The sequence below is a fragment of the Fringilla coelebs genome (assembly GCF_963513975.1).
Source record: "Fringilla coelebs genome assembly, chromosome: 2".
NCBI classification, from domain to species: domain Eukaryota; kingdom Metazoa; phylum Chordata; class Aves; order Passeriformes; family Fringillidae; genus Fringilla; species Fringilla coelebs.
In genome coordinates, this window is record NC_140029.1 from 49,004,774 (window position 1) to 49,031,828 (window position 27,055).

The 27,055-nt window shown below is 39.3% G+C and overlaps 2 protein-coding genes across 2 annotated transcripts in view; both read right to left on the reverse strand.

The window, feature by feature from the left end:
• Positions 1-12,465, reverse strand: part of SLAIN1 (SLAIN motif family member 1) — a gene marked incomplete at both ends in the record, with an annotated part of 48,411 nt that extends 35,946 nt beyond the window's left edge. Inside the window, 2 exons of the mRNA XM_084226713.1 lie at positions 8,773-8,912; positions 12,017-12,465. Coding sequence (XP_084082839.1) covers positions 8,773-8,912; positions 12,017-12,465 — 589 coding nt within the window. The remainder of the gene's footprint in view (positions 1-8,772; positions 8,913-12,016) is intronic.
• Positions 12,466-12,639: 174 nt separating this feature from the next.
• The window catches only part of SCEL (sciellin), a gene marked incomplete at both ends in the record, with an annotated part of 50,531 nt that continues 36,115 nt past the window's right edge, over positions 12,640-27,055 (reverse strand). Inside the window, 2 exons of the mRNA XM_084201005.1 lie at positions 12,640-12,902; positions 25,785-25,887. Of these exons, the coding sequence (XP_084057131.1) occupies positions 12,640-12,902; positions 25,785-25,887 (366 nt within the window). The remainder of the gene's footprint in view (positions 12,903-25,784; positions 25,888-27,055) is intronic.

Consider the following 27,055-nt stretch of genomic DNA (forward strand, 5'->3'; position numbering starts at 1 on the left):
TACAAATTGAGATGATTTAAAATGCAAAAAAAATAAAGATTCATTTGTGACTAGTGAAGTATTTCATACCCAGTGCTTCAGAAGACATTAAGAAACAACCATGAGGCAGTCTGAATGCTTGCTATACAACTACAATACATGAAGCAGAAATGACAAAACAAAACTGACAAGACTATGGAGGAACATGCTGAAGCTAAGATTCTACGACTCCACCCTGCACTGTTCATGCTGGCCTGCAAATCACTCTATAACCTGCCTTTCCTATGGGTTAGGAAGGAGGAACAAAAAACATGGAAAAGGTTTGCTAGCATTTCACAGAGCTGCTTGAAGGACGTGGTGACTTTTAGGAAGAAAGGACATTAGGATGTTAGGATACTGACCCAACTCTTCTGTACCTGAAGGCAACAACACAACAGATGACTCAGTTGCTATCACCCAGGTAAAAGCAGGCCAAAAAAACCTAGCCTGCAAGGACTCCAAACATGTTATGAAGAAAAAATTGCCTGAAGACAAAAGTCACAAATACATCAAGTGCCAACTAAGTCTAAGATAAAACAAAACAATTTTAAAATATATGGTACCAGTCAGACACAAATTCTGAAGACCTATACTCAATCCTACTCTTTTATTAGCTCTATGCTGGAGTAGGACCTTGAGCCCAATGAAACTGGAATTTCCTTATATGAACCACTCCTAAAGAATAAAACAAATTAGACCCCCTAGCCCTAAGAGCTCACTTCAAAGTCTAACACAAACATTCACATAATTTTCAAGAGGTTTTAAATCAAGTGGCAAGCAGCTAATACTACTTAAAGTCAACTTGCAGTGGCATACTTTCACCACTTGAGTGATCTTGCACTTTCTTGCGTGCTGGTAATTTTTCTATGAAATGACAGCATCAATATGAAGTGCTTATTGTATTTTTTTATATGTAAAAAGCAAATCTAAACAGAAAAGACAAAAGTGCATACACACACACAGAAGGGCCTACTTGCAGACAGCCTCACTTTAACACCTACAGACTGGAGCAGAACCAATCCTTCAGCATAAAACAGGGCATGATTCAGTCATCTAAAACCAGAATGTAATGACATTTTGGTGCTCCAGCTGGTCCAGTTCAGCGAGGCTGTTGTGCAGATCCTGTATCAAACCCATCTGCCCACCTAGATACGCCAAGGATGCAAAAGAGTGTCAGAATATTCTTGGCACCCTCATGAAGATCAGTGGATCACAGTCAAAGTAACTGAACCTTAAACTATGTATTTACTAGACATAAACTTAAAATTAGGTGGAACAAACTTGGACCATTTATGTTCTGTGAATTCACATAAATAACTGAGACCCAACAACAAGGTCCTTAGAGCCAGACACAAGAGGAAAAGCTCTATGTCTGGAGATAGAAGCTGAAACACAAAATGTATGTCCAAGGAAGATTCAATTACACAGATGTTTCTCTGTGATACAGATACAACACAAAGCAATATCCTATGCATCTAACCTAAGACTGGCAGACAAAACAATAGAATTTACACCATTTCACCAGACTGGAATGTGGAACAAAACTTTTGTGCCTTTCTGTGAAAGATACAAATAGTTACTGGTATGTAAAAACACAAAAAAATCTGCAAGCATCCTGTGTCCTCATTTTGGAGAATGAGCTTAGCCTCTAAACAAATGATTACAAACAAGGTCAGAAATACCATGACTGAAGAAATAGGAGACCATGAGAAACTATCTCTGCATGAAAGGCACCAGGGCTTCTGTTGCAAAATGCAGAATGTTGCAGAATGCAAAATTCAAAACTTGTTAAAAATCCAAATCCTTCTGATGCTAAGTACTCCAAGGTTTTTTTTTTTTTCTAATTAGTGGAGAGAAATTACTATCTCCAGACTCAGTTCACCCAACTGCTTAAGAACAGCTGGGTGGACAGTCCTTTGGCTTCTTCAGCATCAGTGGACAGAGTTTCTCACAAGTATCTAGCTTAAATGACTTAAGGGTCAGTGAAATTATGCATAACATTTAGTATCAAAAAGAGCTCTTTTTGATATAAATACTCTTTTGATATAAATACTCTTTGATCCTTACTGTGCTTAACTCAGAAACAATCTGTCCTCCATCATCTACAGACAAAACTAAGAAAGAGCAACTGATCTCTCCTCTGCAGCAGAGGACACAATTCATCAACATTTATAGAGGAATTTATCTGACTCCATGAGGATATCTTCCAAGTTATCCACCTCTAACTCTCTGAGTATCCATTTTAGAATTGTGCACTTCAAGGTACAAGTCTCCTCACCCTGAATTAATACAAGGCAGGCAGCAAAATCAACAATGGTACTTGGTACTACCTAATGGGAAAAGACAAGTGAATACAAAGAAGCTTTCTTTCCAAATAGCAGGAGAAGTAGGAGACTTGTTCCAAGTCACACTGCAAGAAGTGCAATGCCCCCCTCTGCATTAGAGAGGCACACAGGGTTGGCTAAGTTGAGCAAACAGCCAAAGTGAAAATACAGAAATAAACCTTTTAGTAAAGAAGCAGTGCTACCTCTATCACACTTGTCTGCCTTCTGAAATGTTACTCCCAGCCCTCTTCTGCAGACATGAAAGAAAACAGACTGTGAAAGAAAGACAACATGAAAGACAACAGCTGCAACAATAATTTGGGGACTAACAGTGAGTAAATGAGCACATAAGACCATCAGAAGCAATAATGAAATGACAGCATCCACAACAGTCCAGTTTTGAAAAGATCCTCATTTCAATAGAAAAAATATCTCCAGAGGATAGGCTTCCAAATGCCCTCAAGTCAATTATTAAAACCTAGGTTTCTTTTTAATTTCTAAATAGGAAAGTATTTGCACACTTGAGAAGCCAACCCAGGGATTAGTACTCTGCTAAGGAGCACTACATGTGCCTGCACTTTTAGCATTAAGCAATGTTGATCTGACTTCTATTGCTTTTAGACACACACTGCATTACAGGCTTTGAACTTACATTGTAAGTATAAATTATTTTAAATAAGAATAAGCCTACTGAAATCCTCACATGAATTTTAACAGTGTTTCTAGCTGTTTAACCACTCATGATGAGATGATAATCCCAGCTCAGTAGTCAGCATGGATTAAAAAAACCACACACTAAAATGGGATGGGTGTCTTCTCACCTGAGGCATGATCCAACACCACATCCCTACCTTTACAGACACTTCAAAATTCAGCTTCTCCTTGCAAGTAAAATAACCAGAACTCTATTCTAAGCAAATAATTATGAGCTGCACATCAATCAATCCCTAAATATGAAATTAAACTCTTAAATGGTATGTACATTGTAATTTAATAAAAAGTAGAAATCATATTTAAGAGCTGTAGTAAAAAGGCAAGAGATATCTCTGAAGTTAAAACAAAAGTGTCTGATCTTATACACACTTGTTGCCAGAAGGGTTTTAAACCAAACACTTCCATTTTCAAGTGTACTTGCAGAGCAGCAATGTTACAGTGACAGAGAGAAATATTCTGCTTGAAATGCAAGTCGAGTATCAAACCTGAGTTTTTCCAAACTGAAATACACAAATCCTCAGCAGCTGTGCTACAAGATCCAGAGATATCAGCATTTGCAAAACGTCTAAGAAGTGCTCGGAATTATGCAGCTGTTACAAGAAACTACTTCAAATAAATAAAATCTGTTACAAAGTAAGTGCTGTGCGTGTAGGTGCACTCCAAGCACTAAGCTTGTACTGCAGCAGATGCCTACACAGCCTGACCTCCAAGGTGCCACATTCCTCAAAAGGTGCTAAGATGTGGATAAGAGCTACAGCTGCTCATCATTTTTTATCATCAGAAACATACATAAAAAGGGACCAAAACTTCACACCACTTTTTTCATTCTTTCCAGAGCTTTAAACACTTTATTTATGATGGAAACAACAATCATCTGTAAGCTTCTGTACCTTATTACTTCCTGCCTCAAAAGCACTTTACATAGAACTAATCTGCATTTTATATGATCAAGAAAGCTACATGAAATTTTATTAATCCAGTTAAGTATCACAACATACATATCTGATCCATCAATGGACAGCAAATAAAATTAAACCTAAAAAAAATCTACCTTAGGAAAAAAAACCAAAACAAAATCTGCCTTGCCCTTGCTTCATAACCGGATACACCTCAAGCATACAAGATAAAAACTTTTGTTCACTTTTTTTCCCCCCACAGTATTTTCTGTTTCTTTCTGGTGTTAATAAACTACAGCACAAAAATTCCCTATGACAATGGTTTTCAACAGTTGAAGTGTATTCCATACCTTGAAGACTCATTATTTCACTATGAACCCATGCAAAGTGGAAGAGAGTTAGGATAAGGGGAGAGAACACTGCCAAGATAAGGGGAGAGAACACTGCCCCTTCCTGCAGAAGCCACAAGTTACACATCCAGGTAAAACCTTCTGCCTGGGATTATAGCTGCCCTACCAGGTATAACCTACCAGAATTTTTTTAATAGGTAAAAAGAGCACAGTACTATCAAATTAAATGATTTTGTTTGGTCTCCTCATGGTTTTTCTTCTGGGCATGTTGTATGTTTGGATATCAACCTTAACTAGTATGTATTATCAGGATACAGCACAATAACGAATTAAATTCCTCTCACAAGAATCTTTGTTTTGTGGAATCTCAAGTAAAGGAGAGAAACTGCAACAGATCTGTTTCACAACAAATCTTGTCATCCACAGATGACATAAAAGCATTCATCCTGAAGCACAATAATAATTTAAGAAACAGTTTACCTCCTTAAACTATGAACTATTACAGCTAACTGCAAAACCTACAGACTTCAGCTGCCTACTGTTCTTAAACATCTGAAATGGTGTTTCTGAATTAGAACTCATCTAAGCCAAATTCTGAATTGAGCCAATATTTCATACTCCCCAATAAAGAACAGCTTCCTATCTGGAAGGCTGAATTGGATGAGCTACACTTTGAGGCCCTGCATAAAAGCTTAGCTCCTACAGACTGACTCCTTGCTAAGCCTCTTAAGTCCTCAGTTTATCCACCCGCCTGCTTCAGAGCTTTTTCAGAAGTGAAGTTAGGCAGCATATCTTCAGCCAGGGTGTCAGTCACCACCATCTCATCATTTTCAGAGGGGTTATACCCATCTGCATCAACTAGGAAGTTTACACACCACATTCCTCTGCTCACTGAACTAATGCATGTCCCAACACCTTCAACTACTGCTAAAAAAACACAGAAGAGACTCTACCACACCATTAAAACCGTTAGTGGCCCTGTTGACATCAATTAACCTAAAAAAATAAAATAAGACAGCAAGACTAAAATCCAAACTGCAAGCTAATTGACCCTACAACATATAAAGAACTGCTGTACACATAACAAACCAGAAAGGTTTCAAACAAAAGATAACTGACGAAGAATAAGAAGAAAGATGTGATCCAGTCCAGCCCACAGAGATAAAACAACTGAAAGAAACAAATGTTACCTCAACACTGTAACTGCTCATGGAAAACAGGCACAATTCCAAGCAAAGATCCTATCATAGGTGGTTACATTAAACTTTCATTCTCCTTAAAGCTAGCATGCTTAATCCACAGAAATGGGGTTTGTAACAAGCCTAGTTCATTATAAACATTATGAAAGCTTTACCTACTTAGTGGCAGACCAGAGGAATGCTGAGAAGCTTGCCCAAGTTCCCAGAGTAGCTCACAGAAGAACCACCTGCTGGAGACCACCTCTTTACTTATAATAAACCTTAAGGATTTATGCCAAAATGAATTCTTAACTTCCACCATGAAATACTCAAAACAGTCATTTTCACTAGAAAAGAAACAGGCTGGTGAGCACAGCAAAGTGAAAAGAAAATATCACCATTCAAGTGATTTTCTGGCCTGAAAAAAAACCAAGTAGCTGTTAGACTATTTCACTGCCTTGGACTGCTTTGGCAGAAGTCTTTCAAAAGACTTTTAGCCTTGTTATGGAATATCCTAATGCTGGGATATTTTCAAAAACAAATGAAAACTTTTATTAAAATCAGGATGCAATGCAGTAAGAAAAATTCACAGGAGCAGAAATAAATAAGGGCAGGATTAAAAATCCTAATAAGAAAATCAGAATTAGTTACAGCTCAAAAATAAGACTGGCAATTTTTTTTTTTTGCCTCACAGCTCTTCTCCCTGCATGAACTTATTCAGATATGCTGACTTTGCAGTCAAAAATCTGTTTTTATTGCTTTTTATTTCCATGTGCACTACAGTGCCTAAAGAGCTGTAACAACTAAACTGGTTTAATTTTTGGCTAATGCACCATGCACTAAGCGAATTCTACCAATAAGGCATTTCAGAAATCACACTCTGGTACACTATAAATGTTTTCTGACTACTCATTTAATAGTTCTCAAGTACTTCCATGTTAACCATTGATTCAGAGCCAAGCAGAAGAGGCACAAGGAGATTTCAAAATACCTTGAAAATGCCCTTTCAAGGCATATGGCTAAAAGGGGAAAACAGCATTAAACTTAAAAGTACAAAGTTTGAAACTTTGTACCAGAAAGAAGAAGGCCATACTTAGTGAGTCACTTATAAAACCAGGATGGATTATGTGTACATATTTATACATGTATAATAGTGATTGAGTGCCCTGCAAAACAAAATATGGGGAAGCCAGGTTACAGAAAGTTTGCTGTACTTCCAAAACCAAACTATCAGATTTTTACAAAAGTTTCACATCTGGTTGAAAAACTAAGGAATAAATAAATATAGTGAAATCAACTTCTAAACATTTAAGAGTAAGAAGGATGATGTTTGCTTATTATGTCTTACTTACAAAGGAACACGTGCTAAAAGATAATATTTAGAAATACTAGTGTTAATCAGTCTTAACTGAATTACTAGTTAAAGCAATTTTACCAAAGAATTGCTGCAGTATAAATACAAGTCTATTCACTCCTTTAACATATACTGCTCCCATAATTGCTTTTATTTATGGCATATAATTTCTCAAAAACTTTCTACAGAGCTCAGGAAATTCATGAACCAATTTCCATGAGCAGAACATATGGATCAGAGTAACTCATTGTCAACATAACTCGGTGACATATGCCATTTGCTGTGACTTCTGCAGAGAGAGAGACTGAACTGATAACCATAGAGTGATTTGCATTGGAAACCTTTATTGCCTATTCAATTCAAATAAATCCTTTTAAGGGGGAAAAAAAAGGTCATGCAGTCCTCTTGCTTGTCTCTACACTGACATTACAGGCTTGACTCAGTTGTCCATACTTGGATGTGCCTGCCCACCTGAGAGGCCCTTGGGGAGGCCAAGGTGTCATTAAAGGACAGTAAAAGCACAGGACCTTGGGAAGGTCTGCATCTGTCCTGAACAGAGACCAGGGTAACAGGCCATCTCAAAGGGCACTAGTGACCTATGTGGGGCAATCTGAGCAGAGCTTCTACACCAGATTGCACTCCATTGTTGGATGCCCAACCCCACACAGATGCACCTTCAGGTAGTGTGTGGGGTTGAGTGCCAAGCACCCACTACCGTCAGTGGACTTGAGAGAGCTACTAAATTCATTCTACAGTCAACACCTAAGCCTTGTCACCTGAGCAGCTCCCCAGACTCCTCTGACTCTACACACAAATCTTCCATTGATAGTCAAACATGACATTCAGCTTACCCTACAGAGACCTGAACTCAGATACCCAATTAACAAGCCAAAGTCCACTGTAAAACTAGATGGGATGATCACCAGTACAAGAACCACAGTTTGGCCCACATAACTTGAGGCAAATAGGCTCAGCTAAATATTTCCAGATCAATAATCATTGTAGCATTTTTACAGTCAATGCAAAAAGGCCGATGCCTTCAGAGCCTGATTCACTTAAACACTTGATTTTGGATAAGACTTATCCCTACCCATATCCTCCAAAGCATACAGGAATATGCTCAATCTCTCTTAATGATGGCTGTAGCTAACTTGTACAGCCATATGTTCATGCTGTCATTAGCTTTATTCCTTCTTCTGTCATGTTCATGTATTGCTCATTTTCCACTCCTTTCCTAGTGAGTTACAAACCTTAATATCCTCCCTTAACCGCTTTCTTCAACAACACTTAATACAATCTTAATGAGACCCCAGATGGTAAGAAAATAAGAAATGTGTTGTCTGATATTTATTTAAAGCTAAAGTCAGAGCACACAGAGAACTCCACAAGTTCACCAACACTGCTCAACCATCAGAGAGATTCTAGTACCTGAGATGACCAAGAGGCAACAAAACAGCACCACAGTCAACTTACAGCTCTTCTTGGTGGGTGCTAAACTTAGCAAAGTTCTAACACCACATCGTATGTTGACAAATATGCCTTCAAAGATTTATAGACCCATGATAATTCTGACTTGACAAAAAATGAAAAGCACCCTTTTTCAAACCTCAATAGATATACCAATAGCAAAGTTAGCATCAATATTTCCTTGCCAGGAAGTCCTCTATTTTAAGCACTGGATGAAAACTGACAAGTTAGAATAAGTTGTGCAGGAGAAAAAATGGATAACAAAGGAGGCAAATACTTTAAAAACTGCATGACCAGAAATGAAAAAATTCAATTATTTGTTAGCATTTATGTAATTAAGGAAAACTTGCATACATATGAACAAACTCCACATCTGCTATGTGTAAAGCCTGCTAAATTGTGCAAACACCAAAGAGGAGTGAAACCAAAAATGCCAACCTCCTAATAAAGAAATTAACACAATAAGATTACCTTGCTCCAATCTAAAGCATAGGGAACGTTTTGCAGCTTCTATCTCAGGAGTTGGATGATCCAGAACACGTCTGCACCACTGCAGAGGACTCAGTGATTTCTCTTGAGGAGTGTGAGTCTTGGTAGGCAAGACGTACAACCTTAACCAAAACACACAGAAGTATCAGTAAGATATGCAATACTGCAAAGTTTGCTTTTGTATGCTCACTTTCCTATTAGATCACTAATCATTTATAACATCCAAAGCCCTGCAAGAGGATATCTAATAAAAAGAAATATATATCAAGTAGAGTTTACATCAGTTTTCCTCCTTCCCTCCTCAGAAAAATAGGTGGTAAAATATCAACTCTACAGCTCTGGCATGTCCAAACAAAGTTCAAGTAGATTTCACATTGAAATCTCCTATCTAATCACTACCATTGTCTGAATTTCAGCAGTGGCCAAAGTTCAAATGTATTAGGTGCTGTACACACACCAAAGACGCTCTTGCTTCTCCCTATATTCGTATTTACTAGAGATTTAGACAATTTCAGCATCTGATTTTATCTTCAAGCAGATGAACCCAATGTTGTTCAAGTCATATTTGTAATGATTAAAAAACATTCAATGAGAAACACTGAAAATCTATTTTCAACATTCAACACCAGCAGAAAAGAAAAAAAAGAGGCACATATGCAAAAAAAGGTAGTGTACATGCATTATTCTCAGACAAGAGTTGACAACTGATCAGTTGCACATCAGGAAAGCGGGTTTCAAAGCAGATTTTATGAGAGAATTCTTGAGGCTGAGATCTGGGTTGCTGCTGTCGCCCTGGCAGATTAGCAGGCACAGCAGATGCCAACTCACCTGGGAGAGTGCAAATCTTCCAGGGAGCAAACTATTCTTGTCTGCTGGACAAGACTCTGACTCACAGATCCCTGGCCTGACCACCTTTGAGACATGGGGATAAGGGACACCCAGAGCCAGACTCTCAAGGCACCAGAAAAGCACTTCACGTGCCTTAAAGGGAGCTGGCCTGTACAAAGGGGGAGTGAAAGGCAAGACCAAAAACTAAACAGGATTTTGCCCCTCAAGAGGTCACTAACAGGTAGATTCAGCCTTTCGCCTTCACAATTTTGGCTCAAGAGCTACCCACGTCCCACCAGAGCACCCCTTCACCAGTGTCTGCTCCATGGAGGTCTTTGCCTTGGAAGTCAATCAGCACTGTCTATCCAGCTCTCAAGGAACAAATATCCTCACTACGATTGCTATCTCTCTCTCTCAGCAGAGATCAACTACTGAATTGCTCTGAGGAGAGGACTTACTTCCCCAGGCTTCCTGCAGTGCCTGACCACACGTTTAAAAAATGGCACTGAGAAAACCAAAAAGCAAAGGAAAGAAAAGCTTTCAGGTTTCCTGTTAACCTGCAGAAGTGCTTCAAAAGTTAAACATCTGACTGATGATCTTCCTGTAAAAAGCTAAACACTACAAAGTAGTTTGACTTGTCCGCAGTTCGACAAGCTTGGTTGGTTTGGGGGTTTTTTGTAACTGCAGTCAAAATCAAAACAAAAAAAAGAGGCAAGCAAAACACAAAACCCCAAAGGTATTTAAGGCCTAAAATTACTAATCAAAAACTAGGATATGCACTGAAGTCTTTGGCTTTCCAGGTAGCAGTTTGCTTTTAAGACTGAGATTACAAAAAAGCCCCAAGCAACTGGCATCACACGCCTGACCTTTCTTGGACAATGAGAGAGATTTATCCTAGAACTAAAAACATTCAACAGCTAAAACAACTACTCCTAGTGCAATACATTTTTTAACAAATCGCTGTCATGAAATCCTGCCTGTGGACACATACATGTGTGACATATTGGTACATTTTAGCACCTTAAGTCTGGGATTGCTCCCAGGGAGGAAATCAAATCAGAAATTTCACTACGGCACATAATGCCGTGTGAATGACTGAGTACCACTGTAAAATGTAAACAAGGAAAGCATTTTGTTTAACAAGACATTATCAAACAAATATGACATTCCTTAATGCTAGGAAAGATAGAAGTTAGAACCAATGTAAAATTTAAGTCTAGAATGACAAGACCAAACCAGCTCTGCAGACCAACCACAAACACAATGAAGCAATGCTGACAAAAATTTCCAGACAATTTGTACATGATTCTCAAAAGCCATTTTCAGAAACACGTTATTGTGTACCACGAAGCACATACAACAATCAGAAACATTTCTGATATTAAGATTAATTTTTGAACATTTTATCTTAATTAAGGAACAAAATTAAGGACATTTTAACACCTCTTGGCTTCTACATTTTATTCTCATCTGACGTTAACTTATAGCTTGATTGAAAAACTAACCTCATAAAAAGAAGAGCTGCATGGAAGCTTAGACAGATAATCTAAAACTTATTAAATAAAGGTAATCTATACATTGCTACTGACACTTGAAAACAAATTGAGGATCATTGACGTTCCACATGGTAATACGGCGAAGACAGTATTCCAGCACTGCCCCTGCGATGTTCGCCCACGCTGCTGAAACAGGTTTTGAGGCACCAGCTTTACTGATCTACTTATACCTCTACCTTGCAGTCTCCCCTCCTGCTTCTTTTTACGGGTTACACACGTTAACCAGTCCAGGTCGATTTCATTTTTTGCTCGGTTCATTCGCTATTCATTTCCAATTTATTCCATTTACAAGCACCCTGCCGTGCCTTTTGAAGATACACAGGCGCGTTAAGATCCACAATTTAGATCAACGTCTAAAAGACAAAAGCCCTCCCAAATCCCTGAAGATGGGAGTCAATTTGGCAGAGATTTTAGGATGAGCAGGCAGCGCTGCTCAGATCAAGGCTTTCCCGGAATGAAATTCCGCTATTTTTAATTCCTTATGTAAACACGGGGCTGAAACTAGGCTGAGATCTGAGCGATATTCCTCGGGGTGGAAAAGGAGCTCTGCTCCCCACGGAGGGCGCGACGCCCCGGGCGAGCCGAGCGGTGAAGACCCGACCTGAGCCGCGCCTCGTACACGGGGCCCTTCCCTCGGCAGGGCGGCACGGTTTGGAGGGGGGATGGAGGGGAGAAAAAAAGGAGAGAAAAAGGCAGATTTCAGTCTAAGCGGGGAGATCAAGTGGATTTGGGGGCTAATGCTAATCAGAGCCGGGAGACCGCTGCGGGAGGCCCGGCCGGGGGGCACAGCCGAGCCGGGCCGGGCCGGGCCGGGGAGCAGGGCAGGGCCGAGCCGCATGTACCATGTATCCTCGTCCTCTCCGCAGCCGTCCTCCAGCTCCAGCACCGCCACCTCGTCCAGCACCGTGGCCGCCGCCCCCGTACCGCCTCCGCCTTCCTGCCCGCCGCCAGCGGCCGGCGGCCCGGGCGAGGGCTTGAAGTAGGCGAGGGGCTCCGGCGGGCACAGCAGGGTGGGCACCGGGCTGGGCACGCACGGCGGGCCCGCGGCGGGGGGGCTGGCGGGGCGCAGCCCGCCCGGGGCCGGCGGCGGGGCCAGCAGCAGGTGCGGGCTGGGCGGGCCGGTGGCCACCGCGGCGGCGGCGGCGCGGCTCCGGAGCTGCTCGTTCTGCTTCTCCAGCTTCCGCACCAGCTCCTGCAGCTTCTTCACCTCCAGCTCGGCGCTAACGGCAGAGCCGGCGCCGCTCCCCTTCACCTCCGCCATCATCGCCGGCTTCAGCAAGGCAGCCTCCATCCTGCCGGCCCGCTGCCGCCGCCGCCGGCACCTGCTCCGCCGCGCCGCCGGAGGGCAGCGCCCGGCCCCCGGGGGAGGCGGGAGCGCCGGGCAGCGCCGCTGGCAGCGCCGGGGTCCGGCCCTGCGCCGCTGTGCCGCCCGGCCGGCCCCGCTCCGCCGCTCCTGCGCCTCCCGTTAACGGCGGCGCGGGCGGGATCCCCTCCCACTCCGGCAGCCCGAGCGCCGCGCACACGCACTCGGCGGAAACAAAGAGCCGCCCGGCGCCCCCGCCATCCAGCCCCGGGGAAGGGCGGCAGGGACCACCTCCGAGGGCAGCCCCGGGTGTTTAAAGAAAAGTGCCTTCCCCCCACTGCGCCCCAGCGCGGCTCGCCCCGCCTCGCCCGCGGGCTGGATCCGGCCCAGCGCGCCGCGCCTCTCGTGAGCCGTGTAATTAGAGCCTGGTGGTGTCAGGGTTGTAATTATGCAGATTGAGAGTGTGAGGGGAATGGGAATCACAAATAGAGGCTTTGTTGGGTTTGAAAGGAGCTAATTCAGCCAAAAGCCGCCGTTTGTAGGTTTGAAACATGCTGATTCTGGGAGTTTTGGCACAAAGCGAGGAAAGCGACACGTTTTTGAAGTTGCGTTGGTGGTGAAGCAAAGACTGAACCGGGCATTGCTGAAAACTACGTAACTATGTTTTGGTTATGTATAGGAGAGCTCCCGAGGTGAAAGATGCTCTCGTATTGAAATGCCTTCCCTAATACAATCCAGGTACATAGGTGGGCTTGTAGCTTGCAAATCTTTGAGAGAGAGAGGTATTAGTAATGTTCACTTACGGTAGTGGTTTTGTGTTGACATTCATTGCCTAGCACTGTAAGAAGCCATTGCCTGTGTCCCTTGTGCTACCTAGGAGCTGAGCAGGGATTCAGTGTTGCCCAGGACAGCTCAGACATCACACAACTCTCGTTCAGTTCATTTCCTCTGGCTAGAGCTTTAGGGCACAACCTTCTAAGTCACAGTCCTAAGTCACCTACGGCTCTGATATGAAATCAGGAACAAACCTCATGAAGTCAGGGCAGGTTTAGACATTATAAAATATTTCTTCACCAAAAGTGTCATCAAGCATTAGAACAGAGTGCCCAGGGAAGTGGTCGAGTCCCCATCCTGCAAGTATTTGAAAGATACTTGGCACTTCGTGATGGTTTAGCCAGGAGTTGGTAGTGCTGGGTTAACAGGCTCAGTGATTTTTGATGTCTTTTCCAGTCTAAATGATTCTGTCTGTGGGTCTAAGAGTTGTAAGTTGCTCATCTGCCCACTAAAAATAGCGATTGGTCAGTCACTACCCAGTTCTTGAACATCAGCTTTAGGCAGAGCAGTTGCACTGTCAGCCACTGCTGCCTTCACCCTGCTTTGTTACTGTCTCAGGTTTCTGGTGTAAGGAGGAACAGACAGTGATTCTCTGTTCAGGGCATAAGTCAGCTTTGAATTCATCCAGCCTGTCACAGTTTTGTCTCTTTTGTTTATAATCTGGAAACTTTCTTCTGCATGTGCACAGGATAACAGCACTATTGTTTGTCAGTCTTTGAGGCACTCTTGCACTATAGATAATAACAACCAGTCCTTGACTCGAAAGGAAGCTAGAGTGGAGCACAAAGCATTAGCTTCCAGATAATATAATTTCTATCAGAGTAAAGAGAGAGAGAGAATAAATACCCCCAGTAGCCCCTAGTGTACTACTTTGCAAGCAGATAGCCCTTTAACCCAAAACTTTCGTTGTGTCTTCTCTGTCCCTTTGGAAGAAAGAAGGGGGAAATGTTGAGTGTAAAAACCGTCTGGCCCTAATTCTGCCATGTTTTATTAGAATGAGTAATAGAATCCAGTTCTCACTACTACAGATAGCTGTATCTTTATTCCCACAAGTAAAAGGAGAATTGAGCTTCTACATGTTTAGTCCCAGGTAAAATGTGTATCTCTCAGTTTGTTATCCCTAATAATGGTACTAGCCTTAATTCTTAGATGTGCATTGTTACTCCAGTAAGATTGCAAAATTATATAAAAAGATGAATTAGCAGCATATGTAATATTGAGTTTATTATACATCACTAGTGTACAATGAAAAAAAAAGCCAAGAAGAAGTTTATTATAATATTAGTCCTGGAGAATGCAGTGAGGAAGTAGAGTTTCAGTTATATATCATAACTTTTTTTTCACTGAAAGAGTAGTTAGGCATTGCAATAAGTTGCTCACATAACTTATTACATTAGTGGTTCCACCACTCTCTGGAAGCATTCAAGAGGTGTCTGGACGTGGCAGTTGGGAGTATGGTTTAGGGGTAATAATAGTGGTGCCAGGTTGATGGTTGGACTAGATGATCTTGAAGGTGTCTTCCAACCCTGATGATTCTGTGAAATACTCAAAAGATATTCAAAATGGAGGAATTTTTTTTTTTTTAATTTGAACCAATGATCCATAGTCTTTTAGTGGACCAGCAAAAAAAAAAAAAACTCACTAAATGTGGTTTTACTATTTAAATTTCAGTTATCATAACAGGAATATGACAGTGTGATCTGGATATTGCATCTGATAATATCTTGATGCAGACACCAGTTTGGAGATAGATCAGGAGGCACACTGGAAGACAAGGTAGAGCATGTAGCATCATAGCACAGGATCTTAAGAGTCACCATGGGAATGCTTGTCCTCAGTTATGAGTACAAGCAGTTGAAAATTTTCAAATGCCCTCTACTGTTTGTGCCACCTACACAAATGTTGCTTGCAGGCATTAATTTCAGAACTCAGTTGCCAAAGAAAAAAAGCTTAGGACTCAGCGTTGTGCCCTAGCATGGGTACGCATGCATGTTTTCCAGACAGATGCGTTGATCACAGCCATCATATCACCAAGAAAACTGTCCAGAGATTGGCTCCTCCTTGACTGGGACTTCTTAAGTGAGATACCCTGTAATATGGGTAGAAAGTGGCTTGAAGCTGTGCATACTTCAGCTGCCATGCTCACAGTCAGTGCAAGACAGGCCTTTCTTGTACAAGTGGATTTAGTAAAGGATAAAAATGCATTTCACTTTGTTGTATTTGTTGCTCTATTTTAAGTATACTTGTAGCTTCACTAACACATAATTCCACTAAGAACATAACTTCACACAGAGGTGCTGGCAGGTAAAATATGTGTTGATGAATACACTGTCCCATGGTATTCAGGTTGGTCAGTTTGAATACTGCAGAGATGATTTGAACATCTTAGTCATTCAAATAGTTAACCTAATTGTTTGGTTTTTTAAACATAAATTATTCTCCTCCCAATATTGACATTACTAATAAATTGTTAATGAGGTCCCTTCAGTATGCCAGCAATAGATGATGAGTTTGATACAACCAGAACTTCATCAGCACTTTACAAAGCACAGTGAAGGCTTGGTGGTTCCATTCTTTTTTTCAAGGCATTGATAAAATGTGTCTAACACAACTCCTAATATCCTAATCTGCCCATGAAACCTGTTACTCCTGGATTTGAGAAATTATATGCCCTAAATCAGTAGAAATCTACTATAGAATTTTACTTACACTGTATCCTGTGTTAGGAATTTCTGAATCAGTGTAGTCACTAATAGGGTGTCGATGCAGAGAACAAAGAAGCAGGAAGTCCGCAAATCCCATCTGCTCTTTTCTGGTAATAAGCTTGTTGCTTTATGCTGCAATAGCTGCAGGCTGGATCTGCCTTTCAGGCAAGCCAGTAAAGAATTAATTGCTGTAATCCAGTCTGGGCTGTACAAAAGATGTGTGACAATAAGGTCAGAGCACGGACAGTAAACTCCCAGTCTTGTGAGATATATTTAAAATGCAGTTGCAGTCTGAAAAATTACTGTGAAAGTAGTTTTATAAAAATAGAGCCTCTTTCATAGGAGCAGAAGTGCTTCCTATCCAGTATTCTGCCTTTAGTAGCTGATAGTAGCTTTGTAAGGAAAATATCTCAGAAACAAGAAAAATATTGAGGGATATTTTCCATCTTTTAGAAGTCATTGAATCAGGACATCTGGATCATTTAATTTTGATAGCAACCAATGTGTAATAATATTCCATTTGCTGAGACCCATTTTTAAGCCATTTAAACATGAGGGCTCTACAACCCCCTGTGGCAATTAGAGCTGCAATTTAATAATGTATTGTTAGAAAAACTACTTCTTATTATCTACTTTAAATCTGCTGCTTAGTAATTTGATTGGGTGCCCCTTAGTTCTGGTTTTCTGAGAAAGACAGAATGATTAATCATTCCCTATTCAGCTTTTCTTTGTCATTCATGACTATATAAAATTTAGATACTTCTCTTCCCAGCTGACAAGCCCTAATTTATATAGCCTTATCCCCACAGAAATTGGGCCAAACCTCCCATTGTTTCCTGCCTCACTCCATAACGAAAACGGAATTTTCTAACCCATTGTTTTCTTTCTGTTCTCACTTCATGTTTTCTTATAAAGCCAAATTTTCTCAGTTAAAGGAATCAGCTTAACCAAAAGCATGTTGACTTCTTCAGAAACACTAATATATTCATGAGCATGCCCTGCTTTAAAAAATCTGTGTAGACTCTCCTCCAATATATCATACATGTCCATAGCTTCTGTATTCTGTTATTTTTTAGAATACCGAAGTTTGTAGAAATTGGCTTGATTAAAAAAAACCAAAAAATTGGCTTGGTTAAAAAAAAAACAAAAAAAAAACCAAAAAACAAACAACTAAATGAAATGTAGTTCCCCAGAACAGTTTTCGTGGTTTTTTCAAGGCTGATGTCCCAGCTAATGTTTCCAATTTGTTTGGCACCAAGCCTGCTTTGATTGGTAGGGTAAATGTTTGTGAGAAGTTCAACACTGTCACACTTGAGCTGCCATAGAGATTTTGCATAGATCCTAGACCTAGCAATTTGTTATTTTTAAATTTATACATTTACTCTGCATTATTTGAGCAATTAATCACTTTCCTGAAATTGCAGCATGGATTCTTCATTCTCAGTGTGTCTTGCAAACATTTTGACTCCCTAGCTGTTGCTAATTTCATGCTAATTGTCTTTCTCTTTTTTATACAGTTTCCTTCTCTGAATTACCATGGTTCCTTTGGGCTTTTTCCTTATTTAATTAATGTTAAATTGTAATCACCATTAGAATGGGTTTACTATAAGAACAAATCCAAAATTTCATCATTTCAGTGAGCTCAAATTGCTCCAGTGTTTATGGTATCCAGAGACACTATCTGTGAATTAAACTTAGGGTCTGCTAGTTCATAGATCCATCTAGACTGAATTATCTATGACAGCTCTTGTTCAAGGGGTTGTTATTTGATTGTTATCAAATCACTCTGACTTTCAAATGCTTTAGACTCCCTTCCCTCCCCCCCTTCCCATCCCTTCTGTTTATTATAAACTGAAACCATCAAGCTGAATCTTGCAAATCAGGATGGGTTTCTTTCTAATGATCTTCATCGATAACAAAGACTAATTAGACTTTCAAAAAAGTTTGAATATTTACATTGTCTCCAGTATACAAAGATATTGGAGAGTATAATTTGGTTTACCACTGATGAATGAGAAAAAAAAGGTTGAGGGGGAGATGTGGTGTTCAAGGTTGTTAGTAAATGAGCTGATAATCTAAAAGTAAAGTTTTTGAAACACTGAGTGTGAAGTACTGAAGATCACAATGACAGAAATACAGCTTCTCTCCAGGAGGCTAAAAATCCATGACACACCTTCTGCCAAGACTCCACATTTCAGCTTGACTTATCTTCAGGGAGCAATAGCATTTGATTCAGGAAAAATGCCTTATTTCCTGAAAACATGAATATAGGAATCATCTAATCGTGGTTATGATTTTTTCTTTCTTTTTTTTCCCCTTTTATTTATCTTCTGTAATCTTTACTTTTTGTCTATTTGCATATAGTTGGGAAAAGAGATTGAAGAAATACATCTACTTTGCAAAAAAGTAAAAAAAAATTGCTATCCATGTTAGCAAGTCCATCATGTAGATACATAAGTGATTTTTACAGTTTGCAAAATGTTAGTAAGTGTAGGCCAACAGACTCATGACTTTATGATGCTGCAAAGTGGTTTAGAAGTTATCATCCTAAAAAAAAACCAGCAATATGCTTAGCATTGGTTATGTGATGTATATAGGAAAAAAACTAAATCATAGAAAAAACCCTCAGTCCAGCAATAATTGTGTTTGAGAAGGCACATCTGAATGGCACCACGTCAAAGGAGCATGGAAAATTTGCAGTTGCTTGAAAGGCTTTTCTTGTGTCAAAGTGGGCATGTTAGCTTTTCAGATAGGGAATGGTTTAAAAAAATAAGTACCTGAACTTTCATCCAGGTTCAGTTTGGTTGAGCAAGAATCTTTGCTGACTATCCAGAAAAACTCATGTAATTTATTTTTATAATTTAGTTTTACTGTTACGTGGGATAGAAAAAAAGCCTGTAAAAATAGTGTATAAAATCTTGTCCTTGCACTACCTATAACCCACTGAATCCCAAAAGATACAATAAAATGTCAGAGACAGCTAGAGGGTAATTTAAGTACAGTTAGAAAACTTACATCCAAATGCTTTTTCCATAAACTGTATAACTTGCAGAGTACTTGAGATCTTTGCTGCAGCATCACTAGACTGACATAAATCCCCTTGCCCTTCCTCCTGCCATGCCAGAACTCCTGGGTCTGGGTAGTGATGGGTCTGTGACAGTCAGTGATGAAGATATCAATCTTTTGTCCATCCTTGAGATGTACAATCAGTTCTGGATACACTTCCAGGGCTGGGGGAGAGCTGGTCTAAAATCAGCCCTTTCTGGGACAATCTGGAAATAGAAGAAATGCAGTACAGCAAAGGTATTTCTTGAGTACATTCACTGGATTGATGAAGGGTGTATGAATTGTGGTTTTACTAAAGGAGTGTATTCTTCTTAGCTAGATCTTGTCATTGTGTTTGCTCCAATTTCATCATGAGAAGCAAAGTCCCTGCTATCTTCACTCCCAGTTTCATTTATGTTTCTACTGAGGAGATTCTGAATTAGAAGGCAGGGGAGTTTTTAAATAGTCCTGGTGATCTCCAAATTAAAACCCAGAAACCAGAGTTCTCAAAGCCCGTGCTCCCCTCTGACTGGGTGTTTGGGATGTCTCTCACTAGAGTGGAAGAGGCAGAAAAAATCATTGCTCCTTCCCAGCTTTTGTCCTTCAGCTTTCCATAGATGTCAGTCATGTCAGAACTGGTGTGCTTGCTTCCAGACAGAATTTTGCTGAGAAAACTGGTGTTTTGTTCAAAAGGCTTTTCTGTTACTTTCACATATGTCACTTGGGCAAATGGATAAAGTCAATGCTCAAATGCATTATCAATTGTGAAAACAGCTAAAAGCAGTGTTCAAATGCATTATCAGTCACATACTTCTGTAGATTTCCCAAATATTGTTTAACTATTTGGCTATTTGAAATTACAATGCTACAAGTATGGTTAGCTGGATTCTCATTCTTAATTCCAAGATTTGAACTACATACAGGGATAATATAATTCAAAGTTCCGTGGGTGGAAACTTTCTGGAGGAGTTTTACCTTCTCCCTTGAGAACATATGAAGACAGACCAATGTTTTCTGAAATATTCATCTTACAGTCAAGTTTGACTATTAATTTCAATGGCACCATTATTTACAACAACACTAGTACTGTTAAAATTCTTTAATTGACGTATTTGCATAATGCTTTCATCTTTTTCATAATGTTTTCTCCCTTTTCTGCTTCTTTCAGTATTTAAACATGCAAAAATGGTTTGAATGACAGAAGAAGTTTGTCCTTTCTTTCCAGAATTGATTGTGTCATCTTTTTTTCCTGAGTAAGTAGTTTTAAAATGTTGGCTGCCAATTGTTTTGACCACAATAGCTGTCTAAGCTCCCTAAACAGATGTCTGATGACTGCACAGCAATGCCAAGATTCAGACAAGTGCTTTTGGCATGATTATTTTCAGATATTGATTCTAACAGGACCAAACCAGTCACTTTTAAGTCCTGGCACAGCCTACAATGCTGTAGCTGTCAATTTATAACTGACACAGTTATAAAAACCCTGTGAAAAAAATATTCCATTTCCAAGCAGCTTTCTTGGAAAGGGAGGTAAACTCTGAATTTTTCTTGGGTCATTCATACAGGTGCAGCAGTACCACCCAGAGGCCACTACTGTGCTGGACACTGCACAAACTGGAGAGAGTTCCTGTCCAAAAGGGCTCAGAGGCTTTAAAGGCAAAGAAAACACTAAGGCTTAGAAGAGATTATCATATAAAGATGTATTTGTAATAGTCTTCAGATGAAACCCCCCAAAATTTCATTCTCTCACTGTCCTACTCAAGCCAAATCTGAATGCAGACAACCCCTCTAATCATTGACACTGCTTTTAATTCTTAATTCAACCACTTGGATGAGATGATGAAATTCCAGGATTTGGTCCTTTGTCCAAGACAATGTATTTTTTGTTCAGGAGTCATTCCTGAGCCATCAGTAAGCATATAATGAATGTACAAGAAGTGTGGCTGCAGTGTGGCCAGTGGAACATGGGCCATAAGGATCCAGCCTGCTCTGGGCAGGGAACGTGGCAAAAAGACTACCAGGAACATCTTGTTTATTCCACACACCCAGCTGTTCCACAGTGTTACACAACCTGCTTAGGTATGTGTGGGGAGACACTGAACTTGGCACTCCCATTTTCTGGGCACAGTTCCTCTGGGCCCAGAACACAATCCATGGTTTTAAAAGATGGCTGTTATTGAGGTGTTCAAGAAGGTCTCATTTTAGCAGATTGTGCCAAACATATTTATTTGAGAATACCTGCAGATTCTTCTCTCTGAAATGCAAGGAGTGTTTGTAAGTCCTAGTTTTGCTGATGATATTAGAGTTGAGTTGCTTGGACCAAGCAGAGCACAAAACAGAAGAGGAGGCCTTTGAAGTCAAAGAAGGACCTTATCAGTTTAAGAACTCAGTTGTTCTGCATCAATTAAGCACCTAAGCAGAGCTTAGGTCAACAATATTTTGGTCAACAATTTCAGACTTCAGCACATCAAACCTACCTATGTATTTAGTCTCTTTTTCCTTTGCCTTTATGGAATGATGGATGTCTCTGCTGCTGTGAAGAAAAAATAGGTGTTGTGATGCTGCAGAAGGAAGAAAATGAGGCATTTCTCCCTTGTAGTCTGGCATCAACTAGTCTGAAAGCTGAAATTACCTCCTGGTATAATAGAGTAGCTACAATGAGCAATGTTCAAGTACGATCAGAGAGCAAAACCAACCAAGAAAGTGGGCACTTTTCATTCTAAGCAATGAGATTATGTTAAAACATAAAGTATCAAGGAAGGCAAGCAGAGTAGGAGAGTTCTGACCTTATTGTTGTGAGTAAATAAACTGAACACCTGACGCTATCCCAACAGTACACACATCCCTATACGAAGAAGCAAAGAACAGTGGTGACCTACAGAATACATGCGAGATCCATTTGATGTTTTTTACAAGCCTAGGTAAGGAGACTCTGTGAAGTAACAGAGAGTGTGTCTGGTCAAACTGACACAATCTCTATTTCCGGAGGAAGAGGATGAGTGGACAATCTTACAGATGTTTATCACTCTGTGTCAAGCACGGACAGGGAGGGATGCTCAGGCTGAGCGTTCTGTGGGACCCTACACAGGATACAACAGAATATATTAACACTGCAAAGATGTTCTTATGACATTCCTTGTTCTTGTAAGTATCAGTAGTTTTGAAGCAATCTACATATTTAAATGCATCAATATGCATTATATGCATAATTTCACTCCTTTCCTCTGATTGCTTGAATCCCCTCCTCATAGAGCAATGCCCCAGCTTTGTAAAATAAAGTATCCATTGCACAGTGAAAAAAATGGGCCTGATGAATCACAAATACCCACATAATTTAGTACATCATCTCTCAATACAGCTTTTCAGTCTAATTTAATGCATTATTGAAGATAACACATTCATTAAAACAGCTGCCAGCAAACTCTTCATTTGGATTGTTTCATGGAAGGACTAGTCAAAGGGAAATGAAACACCACGGGCTAATGATATGCAAAAAGGAAAAAAAAAATTTAAGTTTTGATACATTGGTATTGAGATGTTAATATGATTTTTCTTAATGAGTACTGCTCTGCCAGATACGGTAAATCACAAACCTGGTGTTTCTTCTTAGGCAACTTGCAACATATAATAAAAAACAAAACAACACATGGCAAAATTACCAGGGCTGTTCAGTGAGGATGACTTAATGAGCACAGAATTATTATTTATTGTTTCTTATTACTACTTCTCTGTCAGTGAGCATTTAAGTAGCAGATATTTTCATCCAGAGCTCCTGGTCTCTGGGGGAGTGAACTGAAATCTCTTAGCCCCTCAAACACTAGGAAGTCCTGGATTCTAATGTGCTGGCTCAAATGAATGTCTAACATCTTCCATTGTAACTGGGCTTTAGCAATAAGTGTTGGTCTCTCAACAGGACCAAATTTGTGATGTTAAAATTTTGCCAGTACTTTTTTCACCCCATTGTACCATTGTTTACTGGTAAAGCACAGAGTTTTAACAATTATAGTTTAACTAGGACATGTCATCAGCAAGAGACACACACCAGAAAAATTATCAATAACTAAAGATTTATTAGAGTTACTGACATTAATTAATAAGATATTAATAAAATTAACAAAACAAAATATCTGCTGTCTCATGTCTCCATTGCATAATCAGTCTCAACATCCTTTAAGCCGGACAACATACTTACTCAGCTGCAGGCCCAGTCGTTTAAGTTACACAGACATCCATACCTCCTGCCTCCCCTATGAAATGTGTAGTCAAGGAGAGAGAGTTTGACTGGGATAGCTACTCACCAGTCTATTATTAACCTATGGCTGTAATACTTTGCATTCCTTTAAGCTCTTGCCTAGGTCCAGCAGCCTTCAAACACCAGCTCTGTCTTTGTCATGTCCAGGAAGTCCATTTAAACTGAGATGTTAGGAAGAAAAATCCGTTCTGAATAAACAAAAATCTAAAACATCTCATGACAAAGACTAGTAGTCAAGTGTTTGTCCGTCCAGTAAGCTACTGAACTATTGATTATTTTAGACAACATAACTAAGCATGAATTCTTCTTTCAGTTTCTATACTTATATTCTCTCCAAAAGGAAAAAAAAAAGGGTTTCACTGTAGTCTCAAAAGGAGTGTAACTGACATAGTGTAGATGTCTAGAAATCTGAGCTGTTCATTCCAGGTTCCTTTGCAAACCATGGAAGTAAAGATGTACATTGATTAATGTCACAGTAAAATAAATGTTTGCAATCTGACCAATTGAATTGCTTCCTACAAATGTCTGCTTCTCTATATAGGATAGAATAAATCAAGTAACTCAGAAACAGAAATCTACACTGAATACTGTATACTGTAGATGTATAAATTTAGGCAAGATGGATTGATCCAAAGTGTTTAGCCAGTTTAATAAACGTAGGAAAGATAAATACAACAACATACTGTCATGCAAAGTAGGTGTTTCATTATTTCATGGCAACTATTAAGTGTGCACTTCTTTAAAAAATGGTGATTAAATAGTTACCAGAATTGCAAACATGGAGTGGGGTAGTTCTTAAAACCCTCTAACAATTTTTGTCCAGATTCCTTCTGCAGTAGTTGAGATGCATTTTCCAAAAATCATTTGTTCCATCTCAAACTTATCATTTAAGTTATTTGGGAAGAACCTTTCTCTGGAGTTTGATGTTTCCCCTTGGAGGTGCAATATGAACCCACTTCCCTCTGCATAAAAAACAGTAGTTTAAACTGAATTACTGTTTTCTAAATGGCTAATCTTGATGAGGAGATTCGCATTCGAGCTATATTAAGCAAACAGGTCTTTATATTGGAGGGAAAGAGAAAACAGCCCCTTCAAAACAAATATGTAGGAATGTCCTGGCATTCACAAAATTTCAATAAATTATCATGGATTTTACATAAAATTTAGTGGTTTCACAGAACTGATAAATATACTGACCAATATCTTGTTTTGCTTCCTGCAATGTGTGTGTGTGGAAATGCATTTAAATTCTCATTAAAATAATTCTTTTAATAACCATGCTGTAGGACTTCTTTCAGAGAATTCCCAGCAGTAAAAATGAATAATTTCCCATGGTGTTTTGAATTAACAGGCCAATACAGTTAACTAAACAATAGTAATTTCTTCATCATACGTTCTGTACGTCAAAATTAGTAGATCCATTTTTCTGCAAGAGAGAAAAGATTGATCAGAGATGCCAAGCAAAGCACTATGCTCCTACAAGGAGTCCTACAAAGAAACTTCAGATTTTTTTTTCTTTTTTAGAGTGTCTACTGGAGTCTAACTGTCTGTCTTGTAAATTGATGAAATAGGACATGCCAATTTATTGTGCTTAATATAGAGATCCTTGGTATGTCTTTCTACAGTTTTATAACTGTTACTATGCCTTATTAATTTCCTAATCTGATTATTTGCAAAATTCCCCATTCCCATCAGATTTTGCAATGAGTTAATAGCAAAAGTATTCTAAGAAAACAAATTTTTAATATAATTTTAGTTAACAATGATCTTATCTCAGAATTACATAGTTGAAAATGAGCTTGTCGGAGTATTTCATCTACATCTCTCTTTGTATTAATTTGGTACAGAGGCTGATTTATAGTATTGTGAGATAATAATTGCCATGAAGAGAGAAGACTTAAAATCTTCTAGAAAAATTAATAAAACAAAATACTTATGTGTTCCTGCCTTGCACATTTTTTTACTCACTTTGCTCGTCACAAAGGTAAGAATCATAATCACATGTAATATCTTCATTATGATTTCATAGATTTTGTGTCTTCTCTCATCATAATTACTCCACTAGGTGAAAAAAAAAAGAAAAAAAACCAACCTCTGCACCCTGGCTTATTTATTTCAGTAGAATAATCTGATTCTCAGATGGCCTTGCAATTTATTCTCACTTCCAGGGCAAGATGCCATTGCCTCCCTCTGCATGTCTCTATTGATTGCACAGGTACAACTCTACAGAGAGACCTGAAGAGATGAACTTGCAGTATGACCAAGATCTCCCTCACAGATACAGAATAGTTGTGTCTAGAACCTGGGGTTGGATATCATCCTAAGGACACAGACTTACTGAAGTAGATGCTTTGAAAAAGTTTAAGTACACACAAATGATCAAAAGCTGTGTTGTCATATATTGAAGTCTTTTGAATGAAGTTCACTAAATGGTTTTTCCCACCTTCAGTATTATACATCTTGTGCCTTACCTTTAACTTTGGAATAACAAGGCTCACAGTGCACAGTTTGTTTGTAAATCCAAATGCTGTCTCCTGCTTTTAGATCTTCCAGAGGTCTCTTACAAACTTCACACTTCAACACACAAGTCAAAGAATGAAGAAAAATTAAAATGAAATATTTCTCTAATACTCTTACCCAGCATGCTTTCCTTTAGGAAACAAGCAACCTCAGACTAGAATAGGGGTTATTAGTACTGCAGTATAAATAATGAACTCTGAAAGAGTAGTTTTAGAAAACAAGAAGTTATATATTTGAATATGTCACTTTTAGACATCTAAAAATCAGATACCAGTGTCTCAACTGGTTGCCTAGGTAGTCATTACACTCAACAACCCTGTCCCTCCTCCAGACATTTCCAAAGGGTACTTTTACTTTCTCAGTCTCAGGGTTTATCCTGCAATAAGATGAATCACCATTTCGAGATCCTTTTCTTCTTCACTGAATAAAGGGAGAATGATCACACATATTCATCTAGCTCAGATTAGATCTTAAAGACTCTAGATCTGCTTATTTCAATATCTTATGACACATTATCTTAACAGTTAACTATGTTTCCCGTTCTTGCAGTATCTGGACACTGCTTTCACAAACATTTCAAAAAAGGTGATTTTTGAGATAGAGGAACATTGCCCATGTTTCACATATGAAAATGCACAGATACACACAGAGGCTGACTTACCAAGATCACAGGGAAAGCCTACAGTGGATCAAGAAGCATGGTAATTTGATACAGAAACTAGGATCTTGATACCCAGATAATTTTATTTATTTATTTAAATCTAATGAAAGAATTGTAAATTCTGGTTTCTTTGCATATTTTATCCACTGATAAGTGAAAATCAGCATTAGTATAAAGGGGCTATTAAAACAATCTGCTGTCTTCACTGATTTTATATTTCTTTGTTTAAATCAGCAAAAGGGTAGCCATGTGTTGAAAGCTCTGATCACCAATATTAGGTGGAATTTTTACACAGAGGAAAAAAAGCTAAAATTTGGGTTATTTAATCTACTTTTGGTATATACCTTTACAAGGAAATGAAGGTGGTATACTGCTGTCAGCTAAATGCAAATCTCTAATGGATACAGGGTAATTGTTAGGAGCGAAATGAATATTAATTACTAGAAATTGCACTACTTAGCTAAATATATACCTACAACCATGAACCACAGGTCTACATCAATTGTTTAATTTTTTTTTGCCAATGCTGTCATATTTGTAGTTATACAAAAATTAAGCTGA